This window comes from Nilaparvata lugens, chromosome 11 (assembly GCF_014356525.2).
Source record: "Nilaparvata lugens isolate BPH chromosome 11, ASM1435652v1, whole genome shotgun sequence".
Lineage (NCBI taxonomy): Eukaryota > Metazoa > Arthropoda > Insecta > Hemiptera > Delphacidae > Nilaparvata > Nilaparvata lugens.
Window position 1 is genome coordinate 33,948,495 of NC_052514.1, and position 15,357 is coordinate 33,963,851.

At 44.1% G+C, this 15,357-nt stretch overlaps 1 protein-coding gene across 1 annotated transcript in view; it reads left to right on the forward strand.

The window, feature by feature from the left end:
- Positions 1-688: 688 nt before the first annotated feature.
- The window catches only part of LOC111058142 (transient receptor potential cation channel subfamily V member 5), a 44,379-nt gene continuing 29,710 nt past the window's right edge, over positions 689-15,357 (forward strand). Inside the window, exons 1-5 of the mRNA XM_039438272.1 lie at positions 689-908; positions 1,898-2,171; positions 3,615-3,793; positions 13,692-13,782; positions 14,177-14,353. Of these exons, the coding sequence (XP_039294206.1) occupies positions 2,081-2,171; positions 3,615-3,793; positions 13,692-13,782; positions 14,177-14,353 (538 nt within the window). The 5' untranslated portion in view covers positions 689-908; positions 1,898-2,080. The remainder of the gene's footprint in view (positions 909-1,897; positions 2,172-3,614; positions 3,794-13,691; positions 13,783-14,176; positions 14,354-15,357) is intronic.

A 15,357-nucleotide genomic window follows, 5' to 3' on the forward strand; every position in this document is an offset into this window, starting at 1 on the left:
AATATTTCTACACTGTCAAAAACATAATTGGCATCGTTTTGGACCTAGAAAAGGATAGTACCATCGGTTATGTCGAATGATAGACAAGGATAGCAAAACCAAAGTTGATCAAATACTGTCATTATAACGTGGACCTCACTATAGTTTGTTTTAGTCATTGCAATACCGGTAGCCTACAGAAAAAAGATATCAATAGGCTACTCCATACGTGGAAATTCATTACATTTCTCTAATAGCTTTCAAAATTTTTCCTACCAAACAAAGAAGATTGGAATAAAAGAGGGGGTTTGAAGAAGAAGATGAGAAATAAAAGAAGAGAAACAGATAAATGGTTAGTATAGAAGAGATTTTTCAAGTAGAAAAACAAATTATTGACGTAGTTTTCTAACAATAATAGGTCAAAGGGTAAGGAACTGCATGCTACCTATATAGCTATAGCATGTCTATTTATCTATGTAAATATTATATCTATGTCTGTAGCTATAGCATGTGATGATGACAGCAATGCGTATACAAAAATATTTTGGGGGCATATCTGGGTCATCCCTCCAATCGTGACCTTGTTCGTTTTCAAGAGTAGTCCTTGAATGGAGGTGATTTGTTGAGCCTACCGGAATCCGTGTGACATAACAATGCGAAAAGGGGGATGCGTGAAGGCGGTACTTTTGAATCGTGCCTTGTACCGGCTGGCACCGTCTATCGACCTAAGTGAAATTGTTGTGCTGCCTCTGAAGTAGTGTTAGTCCCACAGTGAAAGGGGTAGGAGGGCCCTTGTTAAACCACACACCGCTCACGGTTTCGCCAATGGAATTCAAGATAGATATTTGAATTTGAGAGAATTATTTTTTCGAAAGGTGTGTGTTGTACTGGAAAATGATTATTAGGACCAATTTGCGAGCTTCAGACAGGTATCATAATTTTTCTCCTTATTAAATTAGTTGTAACTTAGGTACTTCGTTTACCATTCTTCTCCTTTCCCCTTCTAGTTTACTCTACTGTTTGTTTCTTGTGTCTACTTGTAGAATGAAATTCTTGGTAATTTTAAAACTATAAATTATTGTTTTTTATCGAAATAATTAACTATTTTCCCATGAAGCCCAACTGAAGATTTGTGGAAGAATTCAGTAGCTCAACTGAATTTCTGTAGAAGCCTTCAATTTATTGGATAATAAAATTATTGCTTTATTTGAAAAATTGATCATGTATGTTGGAGAAGTTGAAGAATTTTCCATTCTCTTCTAAAACGAACCTCCTAGACCGGTTTAACAATTCAAAGTGTGGTTCTATAAAACTAACTCAAAATGAGTCACAAGTAAAGTGGATTATTCTTATAGTTGATCAAATTCTGATTTTGTTAGTTGCTCAAAATACAAATGACTTAGAAAAATTGGTTTATCATTTGCAGATGCCAACAATAACATCATGATCAAAATTTCCAATAAATATCTTACAGATATTTTTCTTCCTACTTGTTTTTCTTGTTGACATTAAACGTTTTATATATTTGAAGCTGTATTTATAAATACTGTATAGATATGCTTGTATTGGGGTCAAATTGTGTATGAAAAATTGGTAGTCAAATTGTGTATCCTGGTCATGCTCTGAGTATTTTGTATCATTTGTTTGCATTAGCTAGCAGGTCTTGATAGAAAATGAAATTGAAGAATAGTATTTTGAATTTTGGTTATTTTCGAATGTAATTGTGTATAAATTGCTTGAAAAGGAGTAGATCCAACTTGTATTTATTTTTAGTTTCACATTCCAAGAGAGCTGATTAAAGTTCATTACATAGATTAGCAGCTTACCATCCAATCACTCACTGGGAAGCCTAGACAAAGTTTCAGATTTCAGATTTTTTTTAAATTACCGGTAATTTATTTTTCTCTGTCTATTTCAGGCAGCACTGTCATATTCAAGCATTTCAATTCACCAGTACGACATCAAGATCATTGATGGTATTCCATTGATTGATCTGAAGGGAAACTCAGCTACGATTAAACTACGGTTTTGCAGATTGGCTTCTACGGTTGAACTTATTTACAGTTTTTCCCAGTGAAACGTTTTTTAAAACTATAATGCAATGGGAAATACGGAGAGCAATGTCACCAGCGGTGTCAAGAAGCAGACGGACACCTCGTCCATTACTATGTACAAGTTGGTCGACCTCAAGGGTGAGTTTTTATTCATTTTTACAATAATTGAATTTCTATTAAGTAGCTTATGATACATAAACTGATTATTAGAGTTACTAAAATAGCTGAGGAGCCTCAGTTCCATGTATTGAGTTGGCGTTACAAACTGGAGAAAGAAAAGAGAACAGCGTTGCCGATTATCTGCCTTATCACTGCCTTCTGTAGAAGATAGCTTATAACGGTATATCTGATGTAATATCAACTGTTCATTCTTGTTTATAATGATACATCATACTCTATTCATCAAGAAAATATATTTTTCAGTGATTTGATAATAAATTTTCATGATTGAAATTGAATATTTTGTTAATTATATTTCTACATTGTTGAAAAACCATCTGACAACGTTGCAGAGGTAGAAAAAGAATAGCGCTACCAGCTTTGTCGAATCATAGACAAGCAACACCATAATGTTAATCAAATAGGTAGCCTACTGCCATTATAACGTTAACTCGAGTCAACAAACTTGAATCAAGAAAACTTGACCAATGTAAACCCCACTTGATCAATCACTGTTTTACACCCCAGTATCATTGAATTTCTCATTCATAAATACAGAAAATTCAGCTCTAATATTTTTCATTGAATTCTCTTGAAATATTGTTGTTACTCTTATAATTTTTTCCACTTCCTGATAATTTGTGTCCCATGCTCTTCAATTTTTGTCACTTTCAATTATCATTTTAGAATTCTTTATAAATTTTGAAGTTTCCTCTTTTTGAAATTGTTGTCATCAACTTTTTAAACTCTTGCTGTGGGTTCAACATCTTTGTGAATTCTTCATATATCATATTCAAGGTCGATGCATATTAGTGAAACGGTTAAGGTAGAGTGCAACAGAGAAGGTAGCTGAAAGTGTTACATTAATGCAGTATTTAAATGTCTCAGCTTCTTTATACCGTTTACCGTATTAGGGTTGTGTGGCAGAGAGGTGCTAGAGTCCTAACTCCTTATCCTGGCACTACAGCCAGATTGGGGCTTTGGCCTCCTCCAATTTCATCCTCCACCTATCTCTGTCTTCCGTCTTCTCCTCCAGCCTCTGACTCCCATCGCTCTAAGGTCCTTCTCCACATTCTGCTTCTATCGTACTCTCGGCCTTCCTTTTCTTCTGGCTGCATCTAATATTTCATTCAACATGACTCCTAGTGCTAACCAGAGTCCTAACTCCGCCCTTGATAAAGGCAATCATCCTATTCTATTCTACCTTGGCTATTTCACTATATGTTCTGACTCATTCATTTACATACATGCATTATTATTTTTAACACTCTCAGCTACTTTCTCGGATACACTCTACGTTCTCCACTCCACTATGTTTTGACCCTAACTCTGTCACTTATGTAATTTTTGCTAGTTTCCAACTTTCTGTAAACTCCTTGTAAATATCCCCTCTCTTTGTTGATATTTTTTATCACTATACAGGCGGAGGTCTTCTGGTTGAGCTGATGAAAAGAGCAACGCAGAACAAGCAGTACGCCGAGCTGGATCATGCTATTAAAACGAAAGTGGAGCCATTTCTCTACAATAAAGGCAATGGGCGACTCATTTCAATTGCCAAACTCGTCCTCTTGCGAAACAAAGATCGGCCCCGGACCAAAATGGTGAGATTTTTTTGATTTTCTTGAATAATTGAAATGGTAAGATTTTTTCGATGTCTCAACTAATTAAAATTAAGAGATTCCTTTGATTTCCTAAACTAATTGAAATGGTATAAGACACCTTTGACTTTCCCAACTAATCTTTGATTTTTGAGAACTTATAAATGTAATGAATTATTTTTTATACTCTGAGTAGATTATTGCCCACACCTTTCTCTATCAGAGTTCCCAGTGTCGCTCTGGGCCGGCTAAACTCAGTCGGCGACTGGGGAGGGCCGCGGCAGGGGACGGGAGTCTTGGTGGGGCGTCCGTCAACCACCCTCGTTCGGGTTGGGGGTTGAAACAGGGTTTTGAGTGCTTTGGAGAAATGTTTCCCTCTTTTAGGAAAGAGGGGCCGTGCTTTCGCACTGCCAAACAGGGTTGGTCGCGGAAAGAAGGGAACAGGAACCTTGCGGTGTTAGTCGTGAGAAAGGGCTTCGTGTCGGGACTAAGTCTTAGTCCTTGGGCACCGGGTGTCTTCCCGGGGTCCGGGTTGGACGCGGAGCTCTGGTAAAGGCCTTCCCTGGCCTTCCCAGAGGTCCTCTTTCGCTTCCGCACTGGATCAGTGAGCTGCGGCGGCTCGCGCTCTGGACTTCCCTAAGTCCTACTTGCCGGGCACCAGCTGTCCTCCTGGGGTCCGGATCGACCGCGGAGTTGCGGGAAAGGTTTTTCCACACCTTCCCAGGTGTCCTTTCTCGATCCCGCACTGGATTAGTGCGCTGCGGCGGCCAGCACTCTGGACTTTCCTAAGTCCCACTTGCCGGGCACCAGCTGTCCTCCTGGGGTCCGGATCGGCCGCGGAGTTGCGGGAAAGGCTTTTCCACACCTTCCCGGATGTCCTCTTGCGATCCCGCACTGGGCTAGTGCGCTGCGGCGGCCAGCACTCTGGACTTTCCTAAGTCCTACTTGCCGGGCACCAGCTGTCCTCCTGGGGTCCGGATCGGCCGCGGAGTTGCGGAAAGGCTTTTCCACACCTTCCCGGATGTCCTCTTGCGATCCCGCACTGGCTAGTGCGCTGCGGCGGCCAGCACTCTGGACTTTCCTAAGTCCTACTTGCCGGGCACCAGCTGTCCTCCTGGGGTCCGGATCGGCCGCGGAGTTGCGGGAAAGGCTTTTCCACAACTCCCCGGACGTCCTCTTGCGATCCCGCACTGGACTAGTGCGCTGCGGCGGCCAGCACTCTGGACTTTCCTAAGTCCTACTTGCCGGGCACCAGCTGTCCTCCTGGGGTCCGGATCGGCCGCGGAGTTGCGGGAAAGGCTTTTCCTCACCTTCCCGGACGTCCTTTCTCGCCTCAATATCCCACTGGTGGCCTACCAATGGGGAGTCAGGTTTCGACCAAACCTGACGTGTTGTCGTTGGTCGAAACTGGCAACCCGTCGTCTAAACAGGTTAATGTCGTTCAACACTCGCCCAAACGAGTGTAGAGCAGTGGAGTTCACTGTGTGAGAGGCTAATCGACTTTAGCCTCGACACAACTCCCGGTCGCTGAAGAAATCGGAGTTCACTTCGTACAAGGCGTACTGTGACGTTGCTAGCTGCTCGCTGCTTCCTTCTCACCTCTCTCGACCGCTCGACTTGGCTCTCCGAACTCGACTGCCTCCTGCTGGCCTTTCTCGAGCCTCCCTCAGTGACCGAGAGGGAGGGGAGAGAGGATGCGCAGCATCGCTGAGCGGTAGGCCAGTGGCTGGCTTGAACGTTGACCCCTCAGATTCTATGAAAGATAGCCGAGCGTCGAATAAATGAGCCCTAAATTCAATTCCTTTCTCTAGTTACGATATACATCGTGACACACTGTTCCTACTAAGGGAAGGGGGGGAAAGAGAGGGGGAGGAGAGGGGGGGTGAGGATGGAAGGGGTAAACGGCAGACAGAATGTCCCAAATGCCTGAGTACATTCTGCCGCCTCTCCGCCGGTCAACATAGACCGAACACAAACTGGGCGCCAGGTTGGCTCCTCGCCAACCGGTGGTGATGCGTCGGCACCATCCGAAGAAATGAGCAAGCTATCTGGCCAGATCCTAGGCCTAGCTTCAGAGAAGATCTTGAAGATCTGCGCCGTGCTTTCGCACTGCGTTGAGACGCCGTGTTTGCACACTGCAAGAGACCGCCGTGCTTCCGCACTGCGATGGGGGACGCCGTGCTTTCACACTGCAAGAAGCGCCGTGCTTTCGCACTGCAAAGGAACGCCGTGCTTCCGCACTGCAATGGGGGACGCCGTGTTTGCACACTGCAAGAGGCCGCCGTGCTTCCGCACTGCGATGGGGGACGCCGTGCTTTCGCACTGCAAGAAGCGCCGTGCTTTCGCACTGCAAAGGACCGCCGTGCTTCCGCACTGCAATGGGGGACGCCGTGTTTGCACACTGCAAGAGACCGCCGTGCTTCCGCACTGCGATGGGGGACGCCGTGCTTTTGCACTGCAAGAAGCGCCGTGCTTTCGCACTGCAAAAATAAGGACGCGGTGCTTTCGCACTGCAAAAGGAATGCCGTGCTTTCGCACTGCCCGGGGCGCCGTGCTTCCGCACTGCCATGAACGCCATGCTTTCGCATCGCGAAAAGGACGCCGTGCTCCTGCACTGCAGAGTTGCCGTGTTTCCACACTGCCGAGGACGCCGTGCTTCCGCACTGCAGATGAGAGTCGCGGTGCTCTCGCACTGCCAGGAGGGGCGGGTAACACAAAAAACGAGGTGAACAATACCTCAGACAGGTTCTGAGAACCTAAGTAGCATTGCAAGGGAAACGCCGTGCTTCCGCACTGCAATGAGTCGCCGTGCTCTCGCACTGCAAAAATAAGGACGCGGTGCTTTCGCACTGCAAAAGGAACGACGTGCTTTCGCACTGCCCGGGGCGCCGTGCTTCCGCACTGCCAGGAACGCTATGCTTTCGCATCGCGAAAAAGGACGCCGTGCTCCCGCACTGCAGAGTTGCCGTGTTTCCACACTGCCGAGGACCTCGTGCTTCCGCACTGCAGATGAGAGTCGCGGTGCTCTCGCACTGCCAGGAGGGGCGGGTAACACATGAAACGAGGTGAACAACACCTCTGACAGGTTCTGAGAACCTAAATAACATTGCAAGGGAAACCCCGTGCTTCCGCACTGCAAGTGCCGGGCTTTCGCCCTGCATGGCCGTGTTCTCACACTGCCTTGCTTCGCCGTGCTTGCGCACTGCATGTGCCGGGCTTTCGCCCTGCATGGCCGTGTTCTCACACTGCCTTGCTTCGCCGTGCTTGCGCACTGCATGTGCCGGGCTTTCGCCCTGCATGGCCGTGTTCTCACACTGCCTTGCTTCGCCGTGCTTGCGCACTGCATGTGCCGGGCTTTCGCCCTGCATGGCCGTGTTCTCACACTGCCTAGCTTCGCCGTGCTTGCGCACTGCATGTGCCGGGCTTTCGCCCTGCATGGCCGTGTTCTCACACTGCCTTGCTTCGCCGTGCTTGCGCACTGCTTGTGCCGGGCTTTCGCCCTGCATGGCCGTGTTCTCACACTGCCTTGCTTCGCCGTGCTTGCGCACTGCATGTGCCGGGCTTTCGCCCTGCATGGCCGTGTTCTCACACTGCATGTGCCGGGCTTTCGCCCTGCATGGCCGTGTTTTCACACTGCCTTACTTTCCAGCATCAGACAGCTGGGATGAACCTCCAACACGACCAGGCAGGAACTCGTCGTGCTCTCAGCAATAGTCAGCTGAGACACAGCTCCAATAATCCCAGGAGCTCGTCGAGGAAGTGGACTCAAGTTGTAGTCCCCATCCTCAAGAAGAAACGTGATACACAACAATGTAACACTTCACAGGAGGCAGAAGTTGATAGAGGTGAATTGGAGTCCAGGAAAACCACCAAGTGTCAGAGTGATTGATACCCTCAGATAGTTCAGTGTATCAGCAACTTATTGTTCACAATAAAAGATGAGAGATGACAATATGATGTAGAATACTGAATTATATGGTTGACATGAAGCCACTAGTTGTGATGTTACACCACATATTTCGATTTTATATCACAATTAAATGTGGTCGAAATAATTCATTTTCGATCTGTTATGAGGATCTCAGCCTTCTCACTATATCACAATAATAAAATCGGAACTATAAATTCCAACTCAATATTCCACTTCTCACTGTTCATTTCAATAATGAAATCAATCACATGATTTACTTATGCAAAGTAACCATCCATTGGATATAAATGACAGTGTGTTTATTATAACAGACAAAATCTGCTAATTAATTCACAATCAGTGAACATTTATTGCTCAATCTCTCTTTCTCACTTCAAGACTTATTTCACCCCGAAATAAATCTTAATTCACTTTTTCAAAGTAATTATTCAGACAAGGCGTGTATAATGACAAAACAGCTGTTAATAAATCACACTAAGTGAATATTGATTTTCCGAAAAATAATCACAACAATTAGCACAAATAGTAATAATTGAATAAATTAATGTACCGTCAATAATAACTCATGATGGTAGGCTGAGTAAGAATTAGATTCACTCTCGAGACGTGATCTAATTCCGAACTAACAATAGCACAATCAAACTCAGACTGACTCAATAACAGTAGAATATCTGGAAAAGCTAGAATTCTCATTAATTCAATTTTATAAATTGTTATTGAAAAGGAGAAGTAATTCTCTTCTACAGACTAGAAGCTTGGCGATAGCAGTTAGCCAGTTGAGATAACGTTTATCTTATCTTCACAGCACAGCACAAACAACTTTTCGATCCAACATAGAATTAATTCCAATTGAAATAATAATTATTTTATTCCAATTTATAGTAAGTCCTCCGACTTTATTTTCCAGTGAAATATTAGAAAATTTAAATCATAATCTGAAGCTAATAACCCCCGATTGTAGTCTCGACTCACAATCAAACGCAATTTATTCATTCCACATGAATAATTAATTGCAACGTAATTCACTTTTATCCCACAGTATAATAACGTCTGTTAATTAACTGCATCGTAACACTTTACACGGATTAAAGCAATTACCACCAGCTTCATTAAATGATTTCAATTATTATAACCATTACCTCATGGTTAAAATATTATTCGGATCATACTGATCTATAATATTTTCTAATATTCTCTATCCACTCATTTCGCCATCAACTATTTATGGCAAGTAGAAAACAAGCTACTGCAAGTTTTGTTAACCTGTACCTGGTTACAACAATATCGGTAATATACCGATCAAGAAAATTTAGTCTAGTTGGAATCGACTTTGGCTGTTATTAACTAGTCATAGACTGTAGAAAATTTTCTTGATTATCCTTGCTTGGTCACATCTTAATATTGTAAATAAATTTCAATCTGAAATTATTGGGATTGCCTTCAGATCAAAAGAAACGTATTGATTTGTCAATAATAATTTTTTCCATTCAATTCAGCCATTGCTTTATGACTGATTATATTAATTAAACTGTAATGGTTGAGTTGCCATTTAGTTTAAGTAGAACTCTATTTTATGAGAAAAATTAAACGGAATATGCTGTTTCCTTTTAATAAACTATTGACCAATTTCTTTCAATAACAATAATATTGTCAGTCTTTTAATATTTTCATCATTTTCGGAATCGTGCTAATGCTATCTTCAAAATTCGGCTAATAGATTCATGCTAATAATTCTGAATTAATTTTCTTCGATTTCTATGCAAATTTGTCTTTGACAACAAAATTTAATTTCCTCATTTTAAATGGGATAATTTATGAATCAAAAATAGCTCTAAAGCTGTGATATGATTGAACTCTTATGATATTCACCCCTTCTCGCCTCTTACCTCCTTATTGGCGGCGCGTGACACCTCTCTGGTATCCCATCCTCCGGATAGGCAGCGACCCTCTATAGACTCGCTCGGCCTCCTGCTGTCCATCCGCTCGAATTCCGTCCACCTTTTCCGCAACTGCTCCATCACCATCCTCTTCCTCATCTTCGGGCAGGTGTGGCTGGAGCTTGGTGCCCTTCTCGTGCACAGTAAACCTCTTACCGGCACTCAACATTTCCTCGACCTCATATGGGCCAGAAAATTCCGGCGCTAACTTCGCGGCAAGCTGATTAGCACCCGAGGACAGGTGACACTCCTTCCTGTAGACTAGCTGTCCAGAGTTCACCTTCATCGTCCTCTTTTTCCAATTATAATACCGGTTGGCATTATAATTCTTGTCTCCAACATCTGAAACTACTTTGAGTGTAGTTTCCAGCACCGGCAGTCTTCTAGACTGCACTGCTTGACGATTATCTCCAGCTCCTTGCTGAAAATTATCCTCCTTCTTCCGCCTCCGGTACCGCTTTTCCGGACAGTTGAACCTCCAGTGCCCAGCTCGTTTACAGTGCCAGCAAATGAACTTTCCACGGGCTGGAGAAATTTTCTGAGAAAGAAATCCCTCTTTTCCAGTCTTCCACACGGCTCCTACGTGTTTCTGGACTTGAGGAAATTTCTTCTTCTCCTGCTTCTTCACAGGAATAATTCCAGGTGGCTTCCTTGACCTCCCTATGTCAGGCTGGGTTTTAACAGTAGCCAGCCTCGAGTTGACAGCTCCTTTTCCCACTTTTGGAGTGGAAATATCGTCTCCAATGTGCTTTTTGACGAGATGAGGATCCCATTCCACTGACCGGGAATAGGGGTCTATTTTCACCCGGTGCTCACGAAGAAACTCCATACCAAGCAGAATATCTGGAGAAAGCCCATCCATTATTGTGAGTGTTGTTGATAGGGATATTCTGCCGATTTTCAGGTTGATTATAACACCACCTCGCAGACGTGCAGCCGCTCCATTAGCCATAGCAGCGCCGCGCTGCACAGGCTCTCGTTCCACTGCTTCCAAACTATAAAAAGCTTTAGAGCTAATATAGTTGGACTCTGCTCCGGTGTCGAGAAGAGCACTATACTGTCTGTCTCCTATTTCCACCGTAGTGAAGAGACGGCTGTCATCCTGGAGCTCCGGCTCTAGCTGGATTTGAAGCCTCGTTTTAACCACAGCTGTTTTATCAGAAGTCTTCTTCTGCTCTCTCTCACAGGAACAATTTGGTCGTGGCTTCCCGCACTTTGAGCAGAGTGAAACCTCCGGACACTCTGATCTCCAGTGTCCCACCTTCTTGCACTGCCAACACAAGGGTCCTTCTGTAGGCTGTTCACTCCGGCGCTGTGTAGTAGTCGTCTCCTGTCGAGGCTTGGTCTGCTTCCTCACCTCCTCCTGCTTCACAGCTCGTTGTCTCTGTTGAGCACTCTTCTCCTCGAATTTAATTCGTTCATATTGCCTCGCTAAGTGTAGCAAGTCGTCGGTGGTGTACACTTCAGCCTCCCTGATGTAGAGCTTGTAGCGTGGTAAAAGATTTTTGTACAATCTCTGTACCTGGCTACTCTCTGAAAAACCACCTCTTCTCCTCATCAGCGTTAGCAGCTCCTCAACATAGTCGTCTATGAGCTCGCCTTCTTTCTGCCGCCTGTCGAGAATTTCATTCTCAAGATCCTCCACATAAGTAGGTGGATAGTAACGAGACCGAAAGTCTCTCAGGAAATCGTCCCAGTGTCTCCACTGTTCTCTCCTATTCCTCATCCATAAGGAACATTTCCCCGCTAACATTTCAGGTAGCGCTGGAAATAACTGTCTGCCAGACAAGCCATATGCTTGTTGCAGCTCCTCGAGCCGCTCCATAAAACTTGGAGCATCTCCACTCCCATCATATGAGAGCCGCCACCCTCGAACCTTGTCACACACGGCACCCGGGTCCATACAGGATGTAGCAGGCACCGCTGACCTGGTAGGTGACCTCAACACATGCCTAGGCATGTTATTATGCCTCTCCGGCATCTCCGGCCTCACCAGCGCAGGCTCTGCCTCCTCGCTAACTGGTGCTGGCCTTCGCGCTCTTCGACGAAGCGCCTCCTCCCCATTATCCAGAACGGGGAGCATCGCAACAATCCGCTGTCGTTGCTCCAGTAGAGCCCTCCTCAGGCTCGTACTTGTGCTATCTGTCAGCACTGAGTCGAGTAGTAGATCAATCAAGCCTTGATCGTGCACTCTGTACACCCAGGAGTTGCTGGAGTCTCCATCAAACTCTGGAGACGTCTCCTTGGGTATTTCTTCCAGTCTGGAACATGCAGTGGCCTCCGCGACTGGTGGCCACAAAGCTGCAGCTCCTTCCTCTTCCTGACCTGTGCCAGCTCCGCCACCGATCCTGTTTAGACCGGCGGCCTCCACCATTGTCCTCCGGTGGTTTTCGACAAGAGCTCTCCTGAGCTCTGCCATGGTACCTGTTGTAGGTAGCCCTGCTGATGCTGCTAGATTCACTGCTTCATTCCGGTGGAGTTTGTAAATCCAGGACACTCCTGGATCGCTGTTATCCTCTCGCGGCTCCTGGTCTTCTCCGGCGCGATTACATTTCTCTTCTGCAATCCCGCACTGGGCTAGTGCGCTGCGGCGGCCAGCACTCTGGACTTTCCTAAGTCCTACTTGCCGGGCACCAGCTGTCCTCCTGGGGTCCGGATCGGCCGCGGAGTTGCGGGAAAGGCTTTTCCACACCTTCCCGGACGTCCTCTTGCGATCCCGCACTGGACTAGTGCGCTGCGGCGGCCAGCACTCTGGACTTTCCTAAGTCCTACTTTCCGGGCACCAGCTGTCCTCCTGGGGTCCGGATCGGCCGCGGAGTTGCGGGAAAGGCTTTTCCTCACCTTCCCGGACGTCCTTTCTCGCCTCAATATCCCACTGGTGGCCTACCAATGGGGAGTCAGGTTTCGACCAAACCTGACGTGTTGTCGTTGGTCGAAACTGGCAACCCGTCGTCTAAACAGGTTAAATGTCGTTCAACACTCGCCCAAACGAGTGTAGAGCAGTGGAGTTCACTGTGTGAGAGGCTAATCGACTTTAGCCTCGACACAACTCCCGGTCGCTGAAGAAATCGGAGTTCACTTCGTACAAGGCGTACTGTGACGTTGCTAGCTGCTCGCTGCTTCCTTCTCACCTCTCTCGACCGCTCGACTTGGCTCTCCGAACTCGACTGCCTCCTGCTGGCCTTTCTCGAGCCTCCCTCAGTGACCGAGAGGGAGGGGAGAGAGGATGCGCAGCATCGCTGAGCGGTAGGCCAGTGGCTGGCTTGAACGTTGACCCCTCAGATTCTATGAAAGATAGCCGAGCGTCGAATAAATGAGCCCTAAATTCAATTCCTTTCTCTAGTTACGATATACATCGTGACAATACATTCGAATTATGCGGTGCAGTGCAAAAGATGTTGCTAGATTTCTGGATAAAGTTGGATTTTCACATATCAGCATCAGAGTCAGTGACCGGTACAGTGAAATTATAATTCACATGAGTTCTAATGGAAATAAGCCCACGAGAAGTCAAGTGAGTGTGAATATTCCCATTAGAACTCATGGGAATGATATTGTCACTGAAACAAGAACTTTTAGTGTCACTGTGAGAATCCGCCATTTATTCACTTGTTAAAGAACGCAACTTTTATGAAAACTTCAATATTATGTCTACGTCCTGGTAAAAAAATGGTAGATATCTTAAACGACTGTTAGAATAACTATGTAAATGTTTCCGCTTCCTTTTACCTTCTACCCTACCTTCGTCGCTCCACTATGTTCTGCCACATTTGAATACATGCATTACTTTTCAACAAAAACTCAGCTACCTTCTCTGCTACACTCTACCTTCGCTGCACTATGTTTTGACCATATGCAATGTGAACTGTCACATCTATCTCTCTCAAATTATCTGAATTGCCCCTGCATTTTATTATAAGCCCAAATGCATTGTGGAGTCTTACAATAGCTCAGCTGCCTTCTATGGAACTAGGATTTTATGTTCCTAAAATAGGAATTCAGAAGTCTTTCAATATTTTTTTATCAATTGCAGCTTCCACCTCTCAAAAACATGGAGAACCCAGATGACTTTGATGTTATAGGAAGCAACATACCAGGCATTCCGGAGCCCAAAGAGACTGATGGTAAGATAGGCCTATTTTCGAATTATTATATTTGGTTACTCTTCTAACCAGATTACTCTATATCATATAATTTAACAGGGAAGAGAGAGATTAAGATAGAGAGAAGTAACTGAATGTGAAAACCGTGGAGTTTGGAGGAAAAATTCATACTTTAAATGATAACTTTGGGTTTTTATTTTCAGCTTCACCATTCATTGGAATTTCCAACAAAGAATAGAAGTTGAATAAATAAATAATCAATGGATAATTAAGATTCGTGTAAACCTGCTATACCTGCTATATAGCCATAGAAACCAGTGGCCTTCTCGTTATTGTCTTATCATTATTAATACAGGAAATATTTTTTTCTTTAAAATCAATTGTTTAAAATTTTAGCTTCTCTTTGCTCTTCTAGATCCAAGCACCTACAGAGACGTCTGCTGGGACCTGAATGAGAGGGGAGCAGTGGGTGAGACTATTCTCCATCTCTGTCTGTTGAACGCCACTTCGGTTCACGCCGATCTAGCCAAACGTCTTCTCAAGTTCTATCCGAAACTCATCAACGATATCTACATGTGTGACGAGTACTATGGTAAACCCCTCCTTTCATTTATCTGTAAAAATAATTATGCTTTCGTTAATTCCAATAGCTGTATTCTATCAAGTCCTGTATTTTATGTATTTGTAAGAATATGCGTTCAATAATTTCAATTGGTGAAACCTATTCTATGAAGTACTATTTTTAAATATTAGCATTCTAGCCAAAAAATGAAATTCTACAGTTTGTAGGAAAAATCTAAGTCTATTAAGTGTCGCTTCCTCCAAAAAAGTTAAACTCAAATTGTAGTTGAAACCATCAGTTGACTCAATTGAAACACATTATAATAAATGCACCCATAGATTGATTTAACGGGTTTGGTTGATAAATCAACTTTGGAGAAAGCGACCCAATTATTGCGCTATGAATTATAACACTATTAAATCTAAATCTAATGGACCATGAAATCTAAATGAAATCAATATCAGTCTAGAAGATGGAATGAGTGTCCTCTAGGAGCCCGGACTTATAGTTGGATTGAAAATTTTGTTCCTAGATCAGTATGTTCTTGCAAGGCTAAATCATTTTTTGTTATAGTGAAGTCCACGTTATAATGACAGTGGATAAAGATAGAAGAATAGCGATGCCGATTCTCTGCATTAATTAATCATATTTCTACACTGTCAAAAAATAATTGGTACCGTTGTGGACCTAGAAAAGGATAGTACCACCGGCTTTGTCGAATGATAGAAAGGAATAGCAAAACCAAAGTTGATCAAATACTGTCATTATAACGTGGACCTCACTATAGCACCAATAAGTACAAAAATTATCAAATCCTCATGTTAAATCTGATTTGGAGTCCAATGAAACCGGATTCAAGTTCATATCTTCAATGGTTATTGTTTTATCGACTCCTCTAACCACGGACTTGTTCCATAAGAGGAGTAATTTTCAGGGGAATGTATCTAGAAATAATGCACACTTTCTGAAAATAAAATTAATTTGAATTGATCACATTGAATGTGTATGTGCAAGGCGAATTATGCATGAGTCGA